Here is a 19,698-nt window from a genome sequence, read left to right on the forward strand (position 1 = left end):
AATTGCACACTGTTTCATCAGTCTGCACCAGAATGGACATTGTTGCCTGTTAGGCCCCTCCAGACATTACTGGCTATATTACATATGGACATCCCACCCCTTCCCTAGATTTCAACAAAAGTCAAAATGTGTTTGTGGGTTTGTGGAAAAGTGTTGTTCCTTATACAATTCCACACTGTTTTACCAATAAGCACCACATTTTGTATATTTACCTATTAGGACCCTCAGACATTACTGGCTACATAACATGTGGACACTCCCCCTGTTCCCCAGATTTCAGCACAAGTACAAATTTGTGGGTTTTAGGTTTGGCGAAGGCTTGTTCCTTATACAATTCCACACTGTTTGACCAATTTGCACCAAATTGTGCATAGTTACCTGTTAGGAGCCTCTGGACATTACTAGCTACATGACATTTGGAGACCCCATCCCTTTCCTTGGATGTCAGCACCTTCACACATGAGACGGTTGCCTGAAATCAGCAAAACATCAATGTGGTCATCGAAGGACCGGTCCCGACACAATGAATAAAACTCGAGTTCCAGGCCCTAGGATACACAGCTTCCAAGATATTTGCACTGCAATGCCCCACAATCAACTGCACCACGGCAGGGTGAGGTGACAGGTGGGGAGAGAGTACAGAAGGTCCCAGTATGCAGCAACACACCAACTCTCACCTCCCCCCGTCTGCTCTGGGTTATGTCAGCAAGCCACACACGCCCATTCTCAGTGCAGTTTACTTCAGGGTGCAAAGCACGTCAAGCGATAAGTGAAATAGAACAGAGACCTACAGGATCAGTGTTATCATGTCTGTCTACAGAACCCGTTCGGGTCACGGGTACTTCTGCTAAGAAGATTGGCTTCTGTTCTAGTGTTATGGATACAGCACAGTATTGTAAATTAAAACCCGAGTAGGTAGTACCTACTGATATATATGAAACACAAACATATCTAGAAAATTATGATCTCCAGAAACGCCCAGTATCCACCACAATTGTAAACTCGGCCAAGTACTGCATTTATCACAGACTGATCCTAGGAGAGATTCGCTAAATCGAAAGAAAATGACCCTTTTGTTATCTGGCAATAAATGCTATTTTCCGGTAATGATTGGTCGTCAAACATCTGATCACAGGAGGCTCCCTCTAAAAGCAGCCTTCTATGATAATATGCGCATCGCAAGCAGACCTCTAACTCTATTGTACTGAGAACAAACAAGTGGAGCCTGTTCTAAGCTGCAGACGTGTTATTAAGAAATGCATGTAAGGATGTACCATGTGTTGTAGAATAGACATCTGAAATGCCATCGGACGATGGGCAGATGTTCTCCATGAAGGTCTTTGTGGCGGTGCAGTAGACAGCGCGCTGCACCTGCGAAGAGATGCCCCCTACCTTCATGCAGCTGCATCTCTCTTCCCTCCTCCTCATATTTCTTTGATTTCAGTGAAAAAGCCTTTTACCAAATTAAAAGAAACCAGTTTATCTGCGCTTGTTGAAGCTTATACTTAAGAACATGGAGATACCTGAACTCAACTTCTCAAAAAGTGCAACGGATCAAAAAGTGCGCAGCTTGCTCAATGCCACTGTAATGTAAAAGAGCCCGAGGTTCAAAAATCTAAGAGAACGCGAGGCCTGAAGTCGATTTTCTCAGTAATATGTTTAGAGTTCAGCGCAACTGTCCATGACATGTAGCACAGCAATGCAGAAAAAAATAGCCCACTTAACACATTTTTGGTTTCTCCTTTTTTAAAGCGCCAGAGATTTTCCACTCCTTCATGAATGGTGGCACAGGGTATTCATTCGAAGTCGACTGGTGGTCACTGGGAATAATGGCTTTTGAACTTCTTCGAGGATGGGTAAGAGAATTCATTTTGTCTGGTACTTCTTCTGAATTTCTCGACTAGTTGCCAGCTTATTTTCGAGCAAGCGTGCCAACGGTACACTCTTTTCCTTCTCTAGAGACCCTATGATATCCACTCAACCAACCCTGTGGAGACCCTCCTTCAGCTTTTCAGCACAGTGACGGTGCAGTACGCATCGGTCTGGTCGAAAGACATGATTGCTTTATTACGAAAGGTAAGCCCTCGTCCAATACTGCTCTGCAAGTCATTGTCAGTCCAGTGCGACCTGTGAACCAGCCAGCCACCTGGTCACAATGGTTCAGAAACAATGCTACAGCATTGACAACTTGTGCTGAGTACAGTGATGTGTGTGTGCTGCCTTAGTCAAGAGTGAATCGCATTCACACGTGTAATAACTGCGGGCTCAAGATAAACGCCAACAATTCAGCAATGATGAGTCATGGTGTGAATGAGTCTAGCCTTCAATCCAACCTACACATTTCTTTTAAAGCTGAATATAATAAATGCATCGTGTATTCTTTGTTTTCTAGTTGTATGACTGATGGACATGTAATCATGGAAAGAAGTCACATTATTGTGTTTATTTTATTTCAAAATGTGTTTTCTGCCAGGTACCAGAGGCGTTGCTAGGGGGTGGGTCTCAGGGGGGGGGGGTCTATAGCCCTGGGTCTTTTGGTTGTAGCCCCGGATAGGAGCTCAGGTGCTACAACCAGAATGCTACCTAGCCCCGAGCCCTGCCAGTCCTGTCATTAGCTTAGCCCCTGATCTCTTCCAGACCTAGCAACACCCCTGGCAGGGACCATGTATTCCCGTGGAATTGAGAGAAGCATGGGGCAATGTATCGATGTATTGATACAAAACAGCAGAAAAGTACTTTTGCATGCACGCAACAGATCCCCTAAATGAAATGTTGTTCAATAAAGAGACAAAATTGCGTCTTCCCATTGGAAAAAAACAAAACAATAGAAGTCTCTAGGGTGGGTACAGAGGCTTGGCATTGCGCTGCAGCCATGGGTTTTGCAGCACGCTTTGCTCTGAATAGTTCCTTTGCCATGAATGGGAGCATCTGCTTCAACCCCCTAAACGGCTGGGCTTGTATGTCTTCCTATGCAAAAAGGGACAAGCATACTCAGCCTTAGCGCTGAAATGCCCGCAAGTTGCAATGGACGTGTTTTGCGAATTTTGATCAGAGCATTGTGACATCTGGAGCTTTTTCGCGGTGTGTACGTCGCTTCCATTCGTTTTAAGGTGGGGGATCTATAACCAGATTAAATAAACACTGTAGCTTCCTCATTCTGGGAGACATCTGCCTGGTGGCAAGACTGATTTTCAGCATAATCCATGCAATGGTTGGGCATCACTGACCCCAAGCTTTACCTCCCACCAGGGCACTGTCGTCAGGTGTGGGTGTGAGCCCGCACCCCCCACTCATGTTTGATATGTTTTACTCTAGGTGCCATATTACAGAAACTTTGCACTGGTGCAAGTGCGAAGTTTCACGGTATTAGCACTAGGGTAAAATCTGCCCTATTTTTAAAAACACTGGGACGTATTAAAAAGCCATTGCACTTGGACAAGTGCAGTTTGGCATATTAAAAGCACCAGGGAAAAAAATGCCTTAATGCAAAAAAGGTACATGTTCACTACATTTTTGTACCAGGGAAAAGTTTGCTCTATTAGAACTAGGGCACACTTTGCCCTGCTGCAAAAATGCATCTTTATTGAAGTAGGGCAATTTCAGCCCTGTTGCTTTTAATATGCCAAACTGCACTTGTCAAGGTACAATGGTCTTTTAATGTGTCCCAGTGTTTTTTAAAAATAGGGCAAACTTTGCCCTAGTGCTAATACCGTGCAAACTTTGCACTTGCAGCGGTGCAAAGTTTCTGTAATCTGGTCCCAGATCACCTGTTGTTGCCAAATGCTGGGTAGTGGAGGGGGCTGGAGCAGGACAAGCACTCAGAATCCTTCCTCCCTGCTCTTTTAGCCTATCACCCACCCCCAAATGAGATGGTGGCAGAACCATGGACAGTTGGATGAGTTACCCTCCTACCACCAAAGTCTAGATTGGACCACTGTCTACATCATTACACAGTAATATTTTTGAAGGAGGCTCCATATGTCCCAATTCAAATACTTTGTTTCCAAATGGTGGGAAGCATTCCTTTCAAAAACGTATGTTCCCTTCCTTGTCATTGCAAGGTGGCCCACAAAAGACAAAGTAGTACATTGATGTATAGCGCATGGATGTTTATATAATGTAAACAGGGGTTCTTCCAGCTCCGGTGAGGCATCCAGAGGTTCGCTGAATTATTTTCTCGCAGCTAATGATGTGCTCTTGGAAGCTTGAATAAAAAGGATCTCCCTGAATTTCTAAAGCAAGTTTTCAAGGATTTCTGCAGTGAACGTTCCCTCCTACGCATGTTAAATATAAGCGAGATTTCCTCATGAGTCACGAGCAGTTTCGTTCTATTGTAGGAAGCCTCCCTTTCACCAACTTAATTCAGCAGCACCATCTTCTGTAGAATAATGCAGATGTTTTGCTTAAGGTGATTTGATCATAGATTGCACGTAAAAGGACAAACCTGGGAACTGAAACCAGATGTAAAATAAGAAAGTGCATTGTTATGCCGCTGCTTTAATATATTTTCTAAATCCAGATGTATTTAATTGCGCATATTGAAAAGTCTCATGAGGTGGACTATATATGTACTTCGGGTTTGTTCTCACATTTCACTGCAGACTTTTCATTACTATCCACTGGGCCCTTGAAATGTAAAACACTCGAAATAACGGCACAGCTTGTTATGGATTGCGTCATAAGAGAGCCGTATCATTAAGTACACAAACACGACGTGTGTATTAAATAGTTGTATAGTTTAAATACATAGTGGGCATTAATGGATATTATTACTATTCCTAGCTATTTCTTAATGTAGCTATTGGCATTTCAGGCCTATTTACTAGATTGTCACTAAATCGGCAGTAAATCTGCAATTTGCTGCTAAGGTAATTTACTGCGCGCAGAGGCGTTGCTAGGGAGGGGGCGCTTAGGGGGCTGTAGCCTTGGGTCTTTTGGTTGTAGCCCTGGATGGAAGCTCAGGGGCTACAGCTAAAAGGTTAGCTAGCCCCGACTCCCAACAGTCCTGACATTAGCGTAGCCCCGGATCTTTTCCATACCTCGCAACACCCCTGTGCGACTTGGTAATGTCATGGGATTACGAGTTGTGGTAGGGCAGTGGGAATCCACATTTTGGAGTCCATAGGACTCCCTGGGGATTTATGGAGGATTTACCATGAGCTGTGAATCCACCTGGTAAATTCACTGATGTAAAGCCTCAAAGTGGAGAATATATCTCCATCATTATGCTGGAGCGATATCCTCCAGTTCAAGGCCAACTCAGAATTGAGTGGCGCAGTACATGTGGCCCAAGCAATGCCAGAAGTTAAGATTAGTTCTAAACCTTCCAGCCATCACCTCTTTTGTTTCGCACAGTAAAAGTGGTGCCATTACTGCTCAAAAACGTGATGAGAACGGAATTACTGCCACTGTTTTACTGCACCGCCAAAATCGTAATGAGGCCCATTTGTTTTGGTACCACCAGCCTTGCATTTTGAAGTCATTACTTTGTTGGTTTAGGTATGACAGAAGGACTGGGGGTTACCACAAGCTCACCGGTTCAGCCCCCAGGGCCAAACAACCCTCCCCCAGTACACAAATGGAGGATGCAGCCTACGGCGAGTTAGAACTGTTGTTTATTACACAAACAGACAGGGATCATACAGGAGATTAAAAAATTCCCAGAATCACCGCTTCCGGTTTTGTTTAATTTCGACGTCACAGCATTCGCCCTTCCCAAAAAAAAATAAGAGTCTGCCTGGTTGAGTGATTGGGTGGTATCACCCATGTACGGCACCTATAAATATAATTCTATTGGTCGTAACATGTCAACTGGCTGGCCTGCCCCTTCCCCAAGAAACTATTACATTGTTGCAGGGTTGCAGGATTACCATTGGCCCTTGCCCGCCGCCATCCACCCCTGGATTTCTGTTACTTGATTGGCTGGAGCTGGTTTCCCCATCCCTGGGACCCCAGTTCTCAGCACTCAGTGCACCGTCTCAAGGTGATGGGAAAGACTATGGGTCTGATCCATGGAATCGTGGCCATTTTCGCCGAAGTCCTGCATGCCAAGAATGAATCTGCGTGAGCCGGAACACAGATAAAAATCTGTGCGCAATGCGTATTCATGGAATTCTAAGTGCATTATACCCCTAAGTACAAGACGTGGGCAAAAAACCTCTGACACGCCCACACGCAGAGACAATACTGCCAGAAACTGGCACATTTGTGCGCACTCCAGATGCAAATACATGCGCCCTGAAATCAGTACCTGAGGTCTCCAGCAAACAGCCCTGCACCTCGGGGACCCTGTGCAGGGTCCCTGTGACTACCACCAGCACCCCAACAACATTAGCAGCATTAATCCTAACTTGTGAAAACCTGTGTGCGAACCCCCGTAAACTGCTCATGCACCCCACTATGCTGTGTACGTACCCCACAAAGTATGACCGGAACTCTGTCTGCTCGCACGCACCCCTCAATCCGACACACAAACGCACCTCCATATTTGCGCATCCACCCGGCAAGTACTTACGCCTGGGTTCTTTGTTAATTCTAATTTTCTGTGTTCCACCCAAGTATCCGCCCTCTGAGCAGGCCTCGCCCACGACCTGCTTGGAGTCTCGCACAAGGCACTTGACAGCTCACACAGGCATGCCGAGCCTGCCCGAACTCCATGCAAGTACCCCACATTTGGTTCCATGAATCGACGTACAGGGCTTGGCGTGTGATTTCACACGCACGTCCCCTTATTCCTGTGCAATTTATTCTATGAGTTCCCAAAGTAACTTTTAGTAACACCACTTCTGTCTGTGAGAGTGCCCGTAGCATTGCAACATTGTTAAATCGTCCATGTTTCACTTCATGTCTGTGTTACTGAGAACTGTCCCTCTTCCCACTGCGGGTTAATGGTCATTGGTTGGTTCGGCTGCACCACATGGTTGAGGACTGCAAAATCAAGCTCTCGGGTCTGCAATGGATGAGAATCAATCCTGTTTTTCTGCAGATGGCTCCTTGTCATTTGTCTCTGACCTTGGCTGCGAGCCCTGGTCTGCAGTTCTGTGCAGCCTAGTTCTGCTTTTCTTTGTTTCTCATTTTGTGGACTGCGGCCACATGCAACCTCAGTATAGTTGTTATATGATTTCTATATATCTATACTGTGCTGCGTTTCCAATAGGTTAGTCATCTTTTGGTCCTTCCAGGCTCCTTATATGATCCTTTAGTTCCACGGGGTTAGCTGCGATAAGCGTCTGCAAGCTTGCGCTGCATCTCTTTGTTTGCCTTGCATTCAGCATTTCTGCACTTGTCTAATGAGAAAAATATTAAATGCTTTTGACAGTAAATGTATCTGTGCTCTATCTATCTACATAACTGTCTAAGTGTGTTTGTGTAACTGCGCATGGCTGCGAGTTTACTTTGTGACTAACAAAGAAATGTCATGTTGTCATTAATGACATCAGCACAATGGTTTCTCAGCATTAGTCAACATCATCCATCAAGGCATTTGGCTCCATGACCAGTGTTGAGGCACCTGTGTCCACAAACACATTCACTGGATAAGGTTTGAATGGTTGTCTAAGAGGGTATCTGTTTGCATATGTTGATGTCACTGGCCCTCCTGGGGGATGTCTGAATAGTGAGTTGCTTTGTGTGTACTTAACTCCTCAGGCTTTCATGTTAATGGGGGTGAGGGGCATTCCTGGGACCCTCTCTTCAGTCACCCCTCTGGTCAGCTTGTTGACCAAACCAACATACATCGTCACCGTTGCTTTTGGTAGCTATATCATTGTTGCTCCTGCAAGATGTCCATAGTAATTTGCATGGTCATTGAAACTCCAGGTCATATAACTGCAGTCCCCTTCCGGGTTGCACCATACACACTTCGTCCAATATCTGTTGTTGTGAAAGGAATTGTCGAATGTTATCATCTCAGTCGAGAACAGTGGGCACTCCTTTATCTTAGCTCTCAGGTTATTTCTTTCTTCATTTATAATACTAAAGAGATTTGGCAGCAAGAGAGGTAAGAAAACCTGAGCACTTGTACTAATGAATTAGGTATGGATTCGGCTGTGGGTGAAAGTAGAGTGTGGGTCACCTGCCAAGCTCGCCACAAGTGAAAAGTACAAAGGCAAAGAATTACATTCACACTGCGCACAAATCAGAAAAGTCCATGCATAAATTGCATGTGTTTAACTGATTGGAGATCAGCCTGACACGTGTTTCGAGCTATACGCTCTACTTCTGAGGCTGACAATATCATGTACAATTATGTGTGTAACCACATAACATACATTTGTATTGAGCAAAACAAACCAAAAGGCAAAATATCACGGCAGATAACCATTAGTCACATCAAAAAACATTGAAGTGAAGCCATATGTGTAATGATAGGGGTGCCAAAATTGTACATTCACAAAACCATAGGGTATTACCCATCCATGTAAGTGTTGCAATAATAGAAAAAGGATATCAAACAGCGGTTATGCACATGAAGATAGAGAGAAGAGAAGGATGGGTAAAAAAGAACAAGCACAGAAATATTAAAAATGTTATTTAGTGCAAAGTAAAATGGTTCAGTTGCCATGCTCAATCCAGGGTTCACAAAAGCCACATACACATCATAATAATAAAGCAAGTGTACCTTGTTTAGTCCTGATATCAATCGATATCACTAAGGAATAAGAGTTGAACGGTAAGGACACGTTTAGCAATCACAAATTATACAAATCTGCATTACGGTGGCTTAGTGTTAATAATGCCACTTACCAATTGTCAGTTGACAGTAGGCTTGCACTTTATGCAATCTATAATCTTAAATTAAATAGCATGCAACTCCAATTAGATTCAATCATCACTACATCGCTAAGGTACATCCATACTAATATTGATAAGAATAATTCTACATACCTATATAAGTCACTGTTGCGTGATTTCATTCTCTAGTTTGTAGGCATAGGGGATTAGTGAGCAGACATGGCAGATCTCTCCAGTAATTTCTTTACATACTTTGGTCATGCGCTTGTACCACATGTTGTTAGATACTCAAGCTGTTTCAGTGAGATATAGTTCCACTCCTCCCATGTCTATATCAGCAATGCGCTTACCTCTCCCTACTGGGGTTACAGTGCTTCACTGTCCACCTAATCTGGTTGGTCCACCTGTATGGCCGTGCAGCATACCTCTCACTTGACTTATATTGAAGGGAGTAACGAAATGACTGAACCATCCTTGGTGGCTTTACATTTTGTCCTAAACTCACTAGTTAAAGTATATGATCTTTCACAACAGGAAGTAAAGACGTACACCTCTCAGCTGTCTGCCATTCAAGAGAGACTAGAGATATGTCTGTCCCATGTTGAGAAAAAGTACCTTGCTGAGCCAAAAGGAAGTGCACTCTCCCCTGGGAATGCCAAAGTAGAGACACTGTGAAGATGCGCAACAGGTAGTTTTGTCTATTGAAAAAAATACACCTCCGTCTTTGGCTTTTATTTCTGAGTTTGCTCGACTGAGTAATCTACCTTGTAACGAGGACTGTAATACCTTCTTACTAGGAGAAAATCTAAACCTCCTCTAAAGCTAATAACGAAAGAATACTAAATATTAGAAAAAATCAACAAAAGTGCATCTCAAGAAAATTTGCGGCCTCTTCCCTCCCAGGAGAGGGATGCATTTTTATTAGAGAAAGGTCCAATAAACGTTAGGAAGGAGCTCTTAAGCCAATTTGATAGCAAGTTTAACTCAGGCATTAAGGAAACATTGTTTTAAAACTCTTAATAAGAAAAAGAAAGACCTCCACATTGAGACATGTAGAGACCTTCCGCCTGTGCAACAACTTACAGTGGATTATATTGTCCAGATTGAAGATGTAAGAGAAGAGAAGCGATGGCCTCCTACAAATGACAACTAGATCGTCAGTATTGCCCGGATCAGTATTGTCTCTTGAATGTACTAAACAAGTGCATAAAGGAGAACGACAACAGTCCCTGATTGAGACTAACGGTACCGAGTCCCATGAATTCCAAAACCCAGGTTTTACCATTGAAGCAATCTTCCCCGGGAAAGATAATGATATACTAAATTGGGTTGCCAGACATTTCATCGAAAAAAATTTGTCGACCGGACATTTGGTCGAAACCATTTGGTCGAAAACCAAATGGTCGATTTTTTATTTTTATTTTAACTTTTTTTTTGTTTTTTTTGGGGGTGTCCCCCAACCCCCTTTTTTTTCTAAAAAACCCTTTTTTTTCCTAAACTACAACCTAAAAACTATATATATAAATAAAAAAAAAATTCAACCATTTGGTTTTCGACCAAATTACGTCGACCAAATGTCTTTCGACGAAATGACTTTCGACGAAATGTCCGGACACCACTAAATTGACACAACATATTAACTTTTTTTCATAAGATTCCTTCTTTGAGGTTGATAACATCAAAAGACATATATTTAGTGACATTTTTGGATGACGACAGATGAGATATAGTTGAAATCTGGGTTCCTCAGTGATTATTGGCACTATCCTGTCCACAACTTCTGATGGACTCAGACAAAGAGGCTGTGATCTAAGGACAGACGTTGGTCACAGTTAATACTGATGTGAATTACCAAACATACCAATGCAAGAAAGGAATGCAATGGTTGGGTGCATTGAATGAATGGAATCTGCACCATTTTAATGGAAACATTGAAGATGATCTGGGGGATGGCATACTTGGCAAAGTGGAAGTCAAACGTCTTGTATTGACTACACAGACATGCCAACCCTCCCGATTTAGGCAGAAGACTCCGAATTTTGAAATGAAAAATATTGTAAAATATTGCTATTTTTCATGTTCTCCCGCCTAAAATAATTCTAGCCCCAATGCATGCCTATGGGGAAATAATTTCTCCTGAATTCTCTCATGAAATCTCCCTTCTAGGTGCCTCGGAATGTTAGCATGTATGACTACATGTTTGTCACAGAAAAACTATTCAACCAATGTGTACATTTTCTGGTAGTTGCAGGGGAACCGAGTGACAATAAAATGCCATGCACCTCCAATATATTTAATAATAATAGTATCATCAGATTTGGCAACCTTCGCATGGATGAAAAATCTGAACTCCTGGCTCCCTTAATGTTCACAACTTTTATTGGTAGCTGTTTGGAAGATAACTACTGCTATACCATTCCTCGCTCTAAACGCCCTCAAGGTTATAATCACGAAATTCAGCAATGTAAGAAGGAATTGAGATGAACTATGAATCAGATTGCGACCTACCATGGGGACTGGTGGAATATAGCAGAAGAAATTAGATGGGTGAAACAAAATTATAAGAATAAACCGATATTCTTGAAGCTGGAATGGGGAAATATGCTTAAGTACATATCAGGAACATCGGACACAAATTATTGGGATATGGCTAAAATCGGGGAAGAATCTCAATTATATATGCAAGAAAACCCCACTTTAGAATCTACATGGGTGGCTCACTTCTCTGACCTTTTTGCTCCAGGTAGGTCCGGGATAGGGCCCATTACCATGGAGGATGACTGGAAATTGTCTTTTGACTCAGGTGATATTATAAACATCATTAAGAACACTGGCAATTCTCAGGCCTCGGGTTTCAATGGACTATTCAATATAGTCTTCAAGCTGCATCCAGAATTTTGGGCAAATAATCAATACATTCTATATTTTAAAATATTGGAAGAGCAATCAACTCCAATCACATGGAAATCCTTGCATTTCATTACAATATTCAAAAGAGGGCACAGACTACATCCTCTTAATTATTGTCCAATTGCCATGCTGAATGCAGATGCAAAGGTTTTTTCAGCATTAATTCTCAGGGAAATAAATTATTGGGCTGATTAAAAGGGTATTTTGAAAGCAAATCAAACTGGCTTTCAAAAAGGAGTCGGAACCCTGCTTCCTGGAGTGATAATGGACTACAGCATTTGGCTTGTAAAAAAGGGGGATCCTGGGTCTTCATTGTGAGTATAAACTTATCACTCACTTTTGACAAAGTAACAGGAATCACCTTTGGCCTAAGTTGCAGGCTTGGGATATCCCTAATCATTTCCTGAATATTTTGATCTATCTGCATACAGACACAAACCTTAAAATCTGATTTAATTTATAAAGTGATTTAACTCAAGCAAAACAAACAGACAGCGGTCTATGGGAAGGGTCTATTCTTGCTCCCTTGCTTTTTTACCTATGTATGGAAGATTTGGGGGATAAGATTGCACATGCATTTTTATTTTCTCTAAGATATTTTGGTTATCATATGCAGATGGTGTCATCCTGTTAGATTGCACGCAAGCAGATTTACAAAGACTCCTAAAAGCCTTCCAAGAATATATTGCTATGAATGTTTTTTTAATTAACAGCAAGAAATAAAAGATCTTCCATTTAACTTATAAGACAAAGAGAATTGGTTCTAAATGGTGTTGACTTGACCAACAACTCTACATAATGAGCTTCAGTATATGGGCTTTACCATCTTAATAAGACCCAATATAAACTATGCCCATGACTTTTCTAAAAACCAAAGCTCAGTGATTAAGGAATTTGATTTGATTTGATTTTATTTTATTTATAAAGCGCAGAAACCAGGCCCAGGGGCAACCGGGCGCATACTCTTAAACATGTTACAAAAGCAGTAGTTACCGTAAATTACAAAATATACAGCATATATACATGTACCGAGGGGTACCATTAACAGAGTATAATACAAGAACAGAGCAGAGAGAAATGTATATATAAGTCCTGTACCCCACATGGAGACTGGGCTGTGTCAAGGTCTCATAAGTCTTGGGAGAGCAGCCATGTTTTAGCATTGTTCTTGAAGGAGTGGAATGATGGTTCAATTCTGATAGGCGTGGGCAGGGTGTTCCAGAGTTTGGAAGCAAGGACAGGGAAGCTCACCCCACCTGCTTTTTGGAGTTTGCATCTAGGCACGATGAGGCTGTGAGTTTGGGCTGCTCTGATAGGTCGAGTGGATGTGTGACGTGAGAAGCGAGCGGACAGGTAAGGTGGGGCGTTGTTGCTCAGACATTTGTGAGTCAAAGCTAGGGTTTTCAGGGTGATTCTTTCTTTTACCGGGAGCCAACGTAAGTCCGATCTGACGGAGGAGGTATGGGAGCGTCTCGGGATGTTTAAGGCTGCCCTTAAGGCATTATTTTGTACAGTTTGCAATTTATTGAGGTTAGACTGACTGGTCCCTAGGTAGAGAGCACTGCAGTAGTCGATTTTGGCCATGACAAGAGTTCTGGCGAGTGTGATGCAGTTGGTGGAGTTTAGGAAGGGTCTACAGGCAGTGATAAGTTTGCAAGTATAGGCCGAGGCTAACCTAACTGCATTTGTTTGTCTGTTCAAGGAAAGCGAGGAGTCAAGATAGACCCCTAGCGTCTTAGTGTCTTTGGAGACTTTAATGTGATTGCCGTCAATAATGGCGGACTTGTAAGCTTGATCTAATTTGTTGTGCCGATGATTTGATCCTAGAAGTAAGAGCTCAGTCTTATCATCGTTAAGGCAAAGTTCGTGATGTGCCATCCAGGCCTAGATGACCGAGTAAACATCGTTAAGGGCTTTGGTGTCAGCTGTGTAGTCTATTGTGATGGGGATGAGTATCTGGGTGTCGTCCGCGTAGTTAGTGTAGGAGGCACCCAGATAGTCAAGCACATCGAAGAGGGGCTTGGTGAATACGTTATACAACGTAGGGGATACACACAAGCCTTGAGGAACGCCACAATGAATAGGGGAGGGATCCGCTGAGGCCAAAGGTGAGAAGAACCTCATGGATCTATTGCTCAGGAATGAATGGATCCAAGCATTGGCAGAGTCGGAGAACTGGGCTGCAGATTTGAGATGCTGGCAGAGTATTTGGTGGTTGACCAAATCAAAAGCCATGTAGAGGTCGAGGAGAAGGAGAAGAGCTAGCTTCCCCTTGTCCTTTAGTGACTCCATCTGAGTTTTCAAGTCAATCAGAGCTGACTCCGTGCCATGTTTAGGGCGGAACCCTGATTGTCTTAAGCCCAGGAGATTGTTTAGTTCGAGGTAATCCTGAATCTGCAGGTAGGCTGCGCGGTCCAGGATCTTGAGCAGGAATGGGACTGTAGTGATAGGTCTGAAGTTAGTTGGGATATTAGGGTTGAGGGAGGGTTTTATGAGCAGTGGGATAACCCAAGCATCATTTAGGTTGTCGGGGACAGTACCCGTCTTGAAAGAAGCATTTATGAATGCTGTAATGAACGGGGCTAGCTCATGAGATGCTTCCTTGATACTAGGTGCTGGGCAAGGGTCGCCTTGGCAATTGGATGGTTTTACATTGTTTATGATGTTTTCTACTTCGAGTAGTGAGTGGGGAGAAGGAGAAAGGTTTATGAGAAGGATTGGCTAAATATGTATTAATTGTAGGTGTGGTCGGTGGTTGGTCAAGCTGTAGGGATTTCTGTTTGTCCCTGATTTTAGATTGGAGGGTGGCAATTTTACCCAGGAGTGCTGACTGAATATTGGTGCACCAAGTGTTGTCTTTGGAGCAAGAGTCAGGGGGGGCTGCAGGTGTCTCAAGTTCCTTAAGGATATTAAAGAGTTCCTTAGTGTTGGACTGGGCTGACATAATGCGGTTATTGTAAGAATCTTTTTTTGCCTGGAGTACAGCTTCTTTATAGTTAAGGGTGGCTATCAGAAGACCGTCCTTGTGGGCGTCGGAGTGGTGTCTTCTCCAGCGTGACTCTGCAGTGCGTTTCTCTTTGCGCAACACTCTAAGCTGTGGAGTGAACCACGAGTTAAGGTGTGCTCGTTGTTTGGGTTTCCTCAGTTTGAGCGGGGCAATGGAGTTGATGGCTGCAAGCAGTGACTGGTTGTACATGTCGGCTAGGATGGTGGGGTCTGAACAAGTGTCAGGAGCATTATTTAGTGTTGGAAGGATAAGGGGGAGTAGTTTTTCTGTCGTAATGTTCTTTTTATTTCTAGTGAGTGTGGCTGGGGCGACCAGAGGCCTGGGTGGTGAGGCTGCTTCGATGCTGAAAGTGATGACGTGGTTGTCAGACCACATGCAAGGGGCGTTGGAGATTACGCTAATATTGCAATTGGTGTCACTAAGCCAGTCAAGGGACCGCCCTTTAATGTGGGTGGGTTCCTGTATGTGGTGAGTGAAACCTAAATCTGTTAAGGTATTAGCAAGGTCGAGGGCGGCAATATCATTAGGGTCTTGGTGTCCTAGATTGAGATCACCAAGAATGATGGTTTGGGAGTTGGATTTAGCATTGTTTAGTACTAACGTAGAGATGTCATCCACAAAGGATGTGGGTGGACCAGGGGGTCTGTATATTAGGTGGATGGTAACCGTTTGGTTAGCTGAGAGTCCGAGCTTGACAGAGAGTAACTCTGCGGATTCCACCTTAGTGCTTGGGATGGTTCTAAGTCCTAATGAATTTCTAGAGATGAAAGCAATTCCTCCACCTCTCGAGGTGCGATCACATCTGATGATGGAGTAATCAGTGGGGATGGCCAATGAGAGTGCCAGGCCAGATGCTGCGTGCAGCCAGGTCTCGGAGATGGCGATGAAGTCGAGTTCCTGAGTTTTGATAAGATCAGCAATGTCCAGAGCGTGCGCCGCTAGGGATCTTGTGTTAATCAGGGCAGCTTTAATTAAACCAATGTTGCTTGTTGAAGCTGTGATGGTTTGAGGGTGATGGGGCGTGGGTGAGCTGGCCGTTTGTGGAGGCGGGCTGAGCGTATGTGTTTTGAGGTATGGGCTCAGTTACATCGGGTGTCCCTTCTTACCCATAAGTCTAGATTCTAATCTTAGGTTTCTAAGAGTGATAGGACATGGTTGGTTAGGTGAGGGTTCAATCAAATAAAAACTTCCATAATCGATACAGCAAATTCATTTTGATTCCTGAATCCAATTCTTTGAAAGTAAAGCGGTCCCCACGCTCACATATGGAATTGAAATATATCAGTCTCTTTTGGGGGTGGATTTAAATTATTTTGAAGGTTTGATATGGAAATATATGTTAACAGTACCTAAATCCACTCCAATGTCTGCAATATGCTTTTAGCTGGGATTAGCCACGCTGAATATTACAGTACTTCAGTACGTCCCCTGATGTGTAAAAAAGGTATCACTTCACCTAAAAACTGCTTACTTGAGGCTTTCACACATCTGGGACAGGAGGTTCAAACATTTTTGTTAAAAAAAGTTAAAAGGAACTTTAGGCAAGGGATCTTTCATTTGATGAGAGCTTTGATAACATGAGTTAATTAAAAAGGTTGTGGCAAAATGACTGATGTGAGACATGTGACCGCCTAAATAAATATAACGTATGTCTGATCAAGCATCCACACATACAAAATGAGGGTGCTTGTCCCCTTATTTGATCCATTTCCCCTCTTTGCAATCAAGATCGGTTTTAAGGAGATTTCGATTTAATCGTCTCAGAATGAGAGAGAATATTTGGCTCTGGGGAAATAAAATGAATTGAACACACTCAGTATAGATGTTGTGTTCAGGAATTAGAACATCTACACCATTTCATTCTTGACTGTGAAATTCTAAAAAAATGTAAGAATTCTACCTTTTGGTAGTTTTTTAAGCAATATTGAATTTGTCATGAGTGAGTCCTTCTGGGAAATACATTTTACTCGTTATTCAATTGCACTGACTTTGGCACTACTGTACTTCATCCATCAGATAAACTTGACTTAAAGGAAGGACATAAATAAGACAATTGCCCTCATTATAAGTTTGCCGGTCTAGGAATAAGGTGCCAGTAACAGCGTTACAGGCACCTTTTTAAAAGCCTCAACACCTTTCACTTTACCACCTCCTTCTCCTCCTCTCTTCCCTGCTAATTTCACAACTGCATGGCTGATGTGCAGGGCCCTTATGTGTCCTCAGGGCTTTGACCCCACACATCTCTCATCTAAGTCGCTTTCTTTCTACTGCACTTACTTGGCTCACCCACTCAATGATGGTTGCACTTACGTTCTTCTGCTCTTAGTACTTACCCTGAGCACTTCTCCATGAGCATCAAAGCACCTTATCCGTCACCCCTCCCCCTCTGCACTTGAATGTTCTTAAAACTCACAAGGCATAGTAGGTTCATCTCCCCTTCCCTTATTTTCATTATTTGTTTGTACTATTATTGCAATTATTTATTCTTGATGTAATTCACTGTTGTCACCTGCCCCCACTATGTTTGCCCTGTGGGCACTTTTAAACAGTTTTGCTATATAAGCGCCTAATAAGTGGCCAATAAATACATAAATTAATAAAGTGGGCATTCTTTTTTCAAACCATTTTACTAACACTGTTTGAATTGCTATCTCACCCCTCCTGAAGATGTAGTCTACCCTAAGCCCACATGACCGAAAGAGGTGATAAAGTCACACCTTCTGGACTGGGCCTATTTCACGTCTATGACTAGGATTGCTGCTGGTTTAGTGACAGTGTGGTATAGAGTACGCAGTTTAGCCCCTATTTATCCCTCTACATCTGCAGAGCAGTAGTCATTTTGCCACAGCGTACCTTTCCAGGATTATCAATTGAATAATTGTCAACTATCTGTGCCTTAATGCATCCAAAATGGAGATCATCTACCTCAGGTTTTGCTTACCCCATGACCTGCCTATCATATGGCTAACCACCATGGGGTCTCTCACATTGTTTTATTCTGCAAAAAATGTGGGCAGTATTCTTATTCTATGAAGCCATTTGCCTTCCCGCAGAGATTCACCAAAAAACATGTATTCCCTTAGCCTCCCCCTCCTAAAAAGGAGGCTGATTACCTCCACTCTTCTTTCTGTTATTTCTGCATGAACAGAGGCGCATTAGAAAGCCTTCTGGGCTTCTTTTTTCTTAGATGAGCCAGGGTATGTGAAGAGGAGGGATCTCCCACCCCCAAATTAGGGATTAAGGGGAAATTGGATATCAGTGTCCAGACCCGGGTGAGTAGGGCCCATTGTCCACCTGAGCTGGATGAGTCGAGCTGGCGATTGAGTATTCTTGATTACCTTCAGGAGCACAGGCATCATCGCTGGGATGCTACAGCTCTTGCTAAGCTAACTTCTGCTCTCCTGGGCTAGGCACAGAGGAGCAAGGATACAGTTCTATGGAAAAGCTTCTCTCTCATGATCAGACCAGAGAAGGCACAGGTGAGGTGAGGGTGGGCCGACATAGTGTTGGTGCACCTGCGATACAACACCATACTTACGGTACAATGGGCAATGGAGTCTGATAGATGCACTATGTCCTTACAAGGGGGGGGGTGAATGATGTTGATTATGGTAGAATCCAGTCTCTCGTGACCCCAGGGATTAGCAGAGCTATTGGGCTCCCACCACACCCCCTCAATCTTTGGTTAGAGTAGAAGGAGTTTAGAGGAGTGCAGAAGTATGCAGAAGCTTTGGGGCACATGGCCCCTTCCAGTTCTAGGGTTTCTGAGCTACAGGACCTATTTAAATGGCCATGTATTTGTAGCAGGCTGTTTGTTCTCCTAAACATATGGCATAATCATGGGCAAGAAGAAGTCAAAACATATTGGGTATCAACCTTCCCTTCTCAGAATACTCTGGCTACCCTCATGGAAAGAAATGGCAGTGGGAAGAAGGAAAAGCAGCCCAGTTCAAGATCCTGATCGGGGAAACTCTCAGTAAGGCACAGTCATCCAGGAGTCAGTCCAAAAAACAGAATAAGGACCTCATCCTCCTCATCATCATCTGAGCCAGATGAACCATATAAACTCAAGGGAAGCTGCTGGACCACAAGGCGGTCTCTAATGTGCTTGCACATGTAGCGACGTAGACAAAATTCAAAAAGCCTAGCCCATAGATACTTGGAGTTAATATGGTTCAGCAATTCGAGAAGGAGATGAAAATACGTCTGTCTATTATCCCTGTGCTTAAACCAAAGGCCCAGGCCAAGGGCGACTCCTCAGCTGCAGCTCCCTGTGTGTCTGCAGGTGTCCGCAGGGGACGCAAGGCGCCAGCTTCACCTGCTTCTCCGATCCCCCGGCCCACCCCTCGTTCACCTGGTTCACCTCATCCGCATGGTGCCTTCCCTCACTGTATTCCACAATTGTGGTAAACTAGGTTGTTTCTCTCCCCTCGCAGGACTCTCAAACTTAGGTGGCCCTGTACCTAATACGCATTTACTGTTTCTCTGAAATGTGGTAAACTAGGTTGTTTCTCTCCCCTCGCAGGACTCTCAAACTTAGGTGGCCCTGCACCTAATACGCATTTACTGTTTCTCTGAAATGTGGTAAACTAGGTTGTTTCTCTCCCCTCGCAGGACTCTCAAACTTAGGTGGCCCTGCACCTAATACGCATTTACTGTTTCTCTGAAATGTGGTAAACTAGGTTGTTTCTCTCCCCTCGCAGGACTCTCAAACTTAGGTGGCCATGTACCTAATACGCATTTACTGTTTCTCTGAAATGTGGTAAACTTGCCTGCCGCTCACTTCCTGTCTGCGTGCTCTCGTTTCGTCTGTCCTCCCTCCCCACCCCCCCCACTCCCTCCTACTCCATGGTGCTCTCTATCTCGCCTATCTTCTCTAACTGCTTCTCCATTGACTATCCCGCTCTCCTCACTAAATCTGGTAGGAAAAAGTTTAAAAAGGACATCCTGGTCTCCAACCCAGGCCTCCCTATCGCTGACATCTACACTAGTGCCAGCTCCAAGGAAACTCTCACTGACATTCTCTTTTTCGTGCATTTGCCTGACCT

General features: G+C 43.6%; 1 protein-coding gene across 3 annotated transcripts in view; it reads left to right on the plus strand.

Annotated features, from left to right (window-relative positions):
* STK32C (serine/threonine kinase 32C) overlaps window positions 1-19,698 on the plus strand; it is a 2,128,976-nt gene that overhangs the window by 1,862,354 nt on the left and 246,924 nt on the right. For all 3 annotated transcript variants that reach the window (XM_069611418.1, XM_069611419.1, XM_069611420.1), the window contains exons 7-8: window positions 1,753-1,856; window positions 1,960-2,076. In XM_069611418.1, the coding sequence (XP_069467519.1) occupies window positions 1,753-1,856; window positions 1,960-2,076 (221 nt within the window). The remainder of the gene's footprint in view (window positions 1-1,752; window positions 1,857-1,959; window positions 2,077-19,698) is intronic.

This window comes from Ambystoma mexicanum, chromosome 8 (genome assembly GCF_040938575.1).
Source record: "Ambystoma mexicanum isolate Mex_15411 chromosome 8, UKY_AmexF1_1, whole genome shotgun sequence".
NCBI lineage: Eukaryota > Metazoa > Chordata > Amphibia > Caudata > Ambystomatidae > Ambystoma > Ambystoma mexicanum.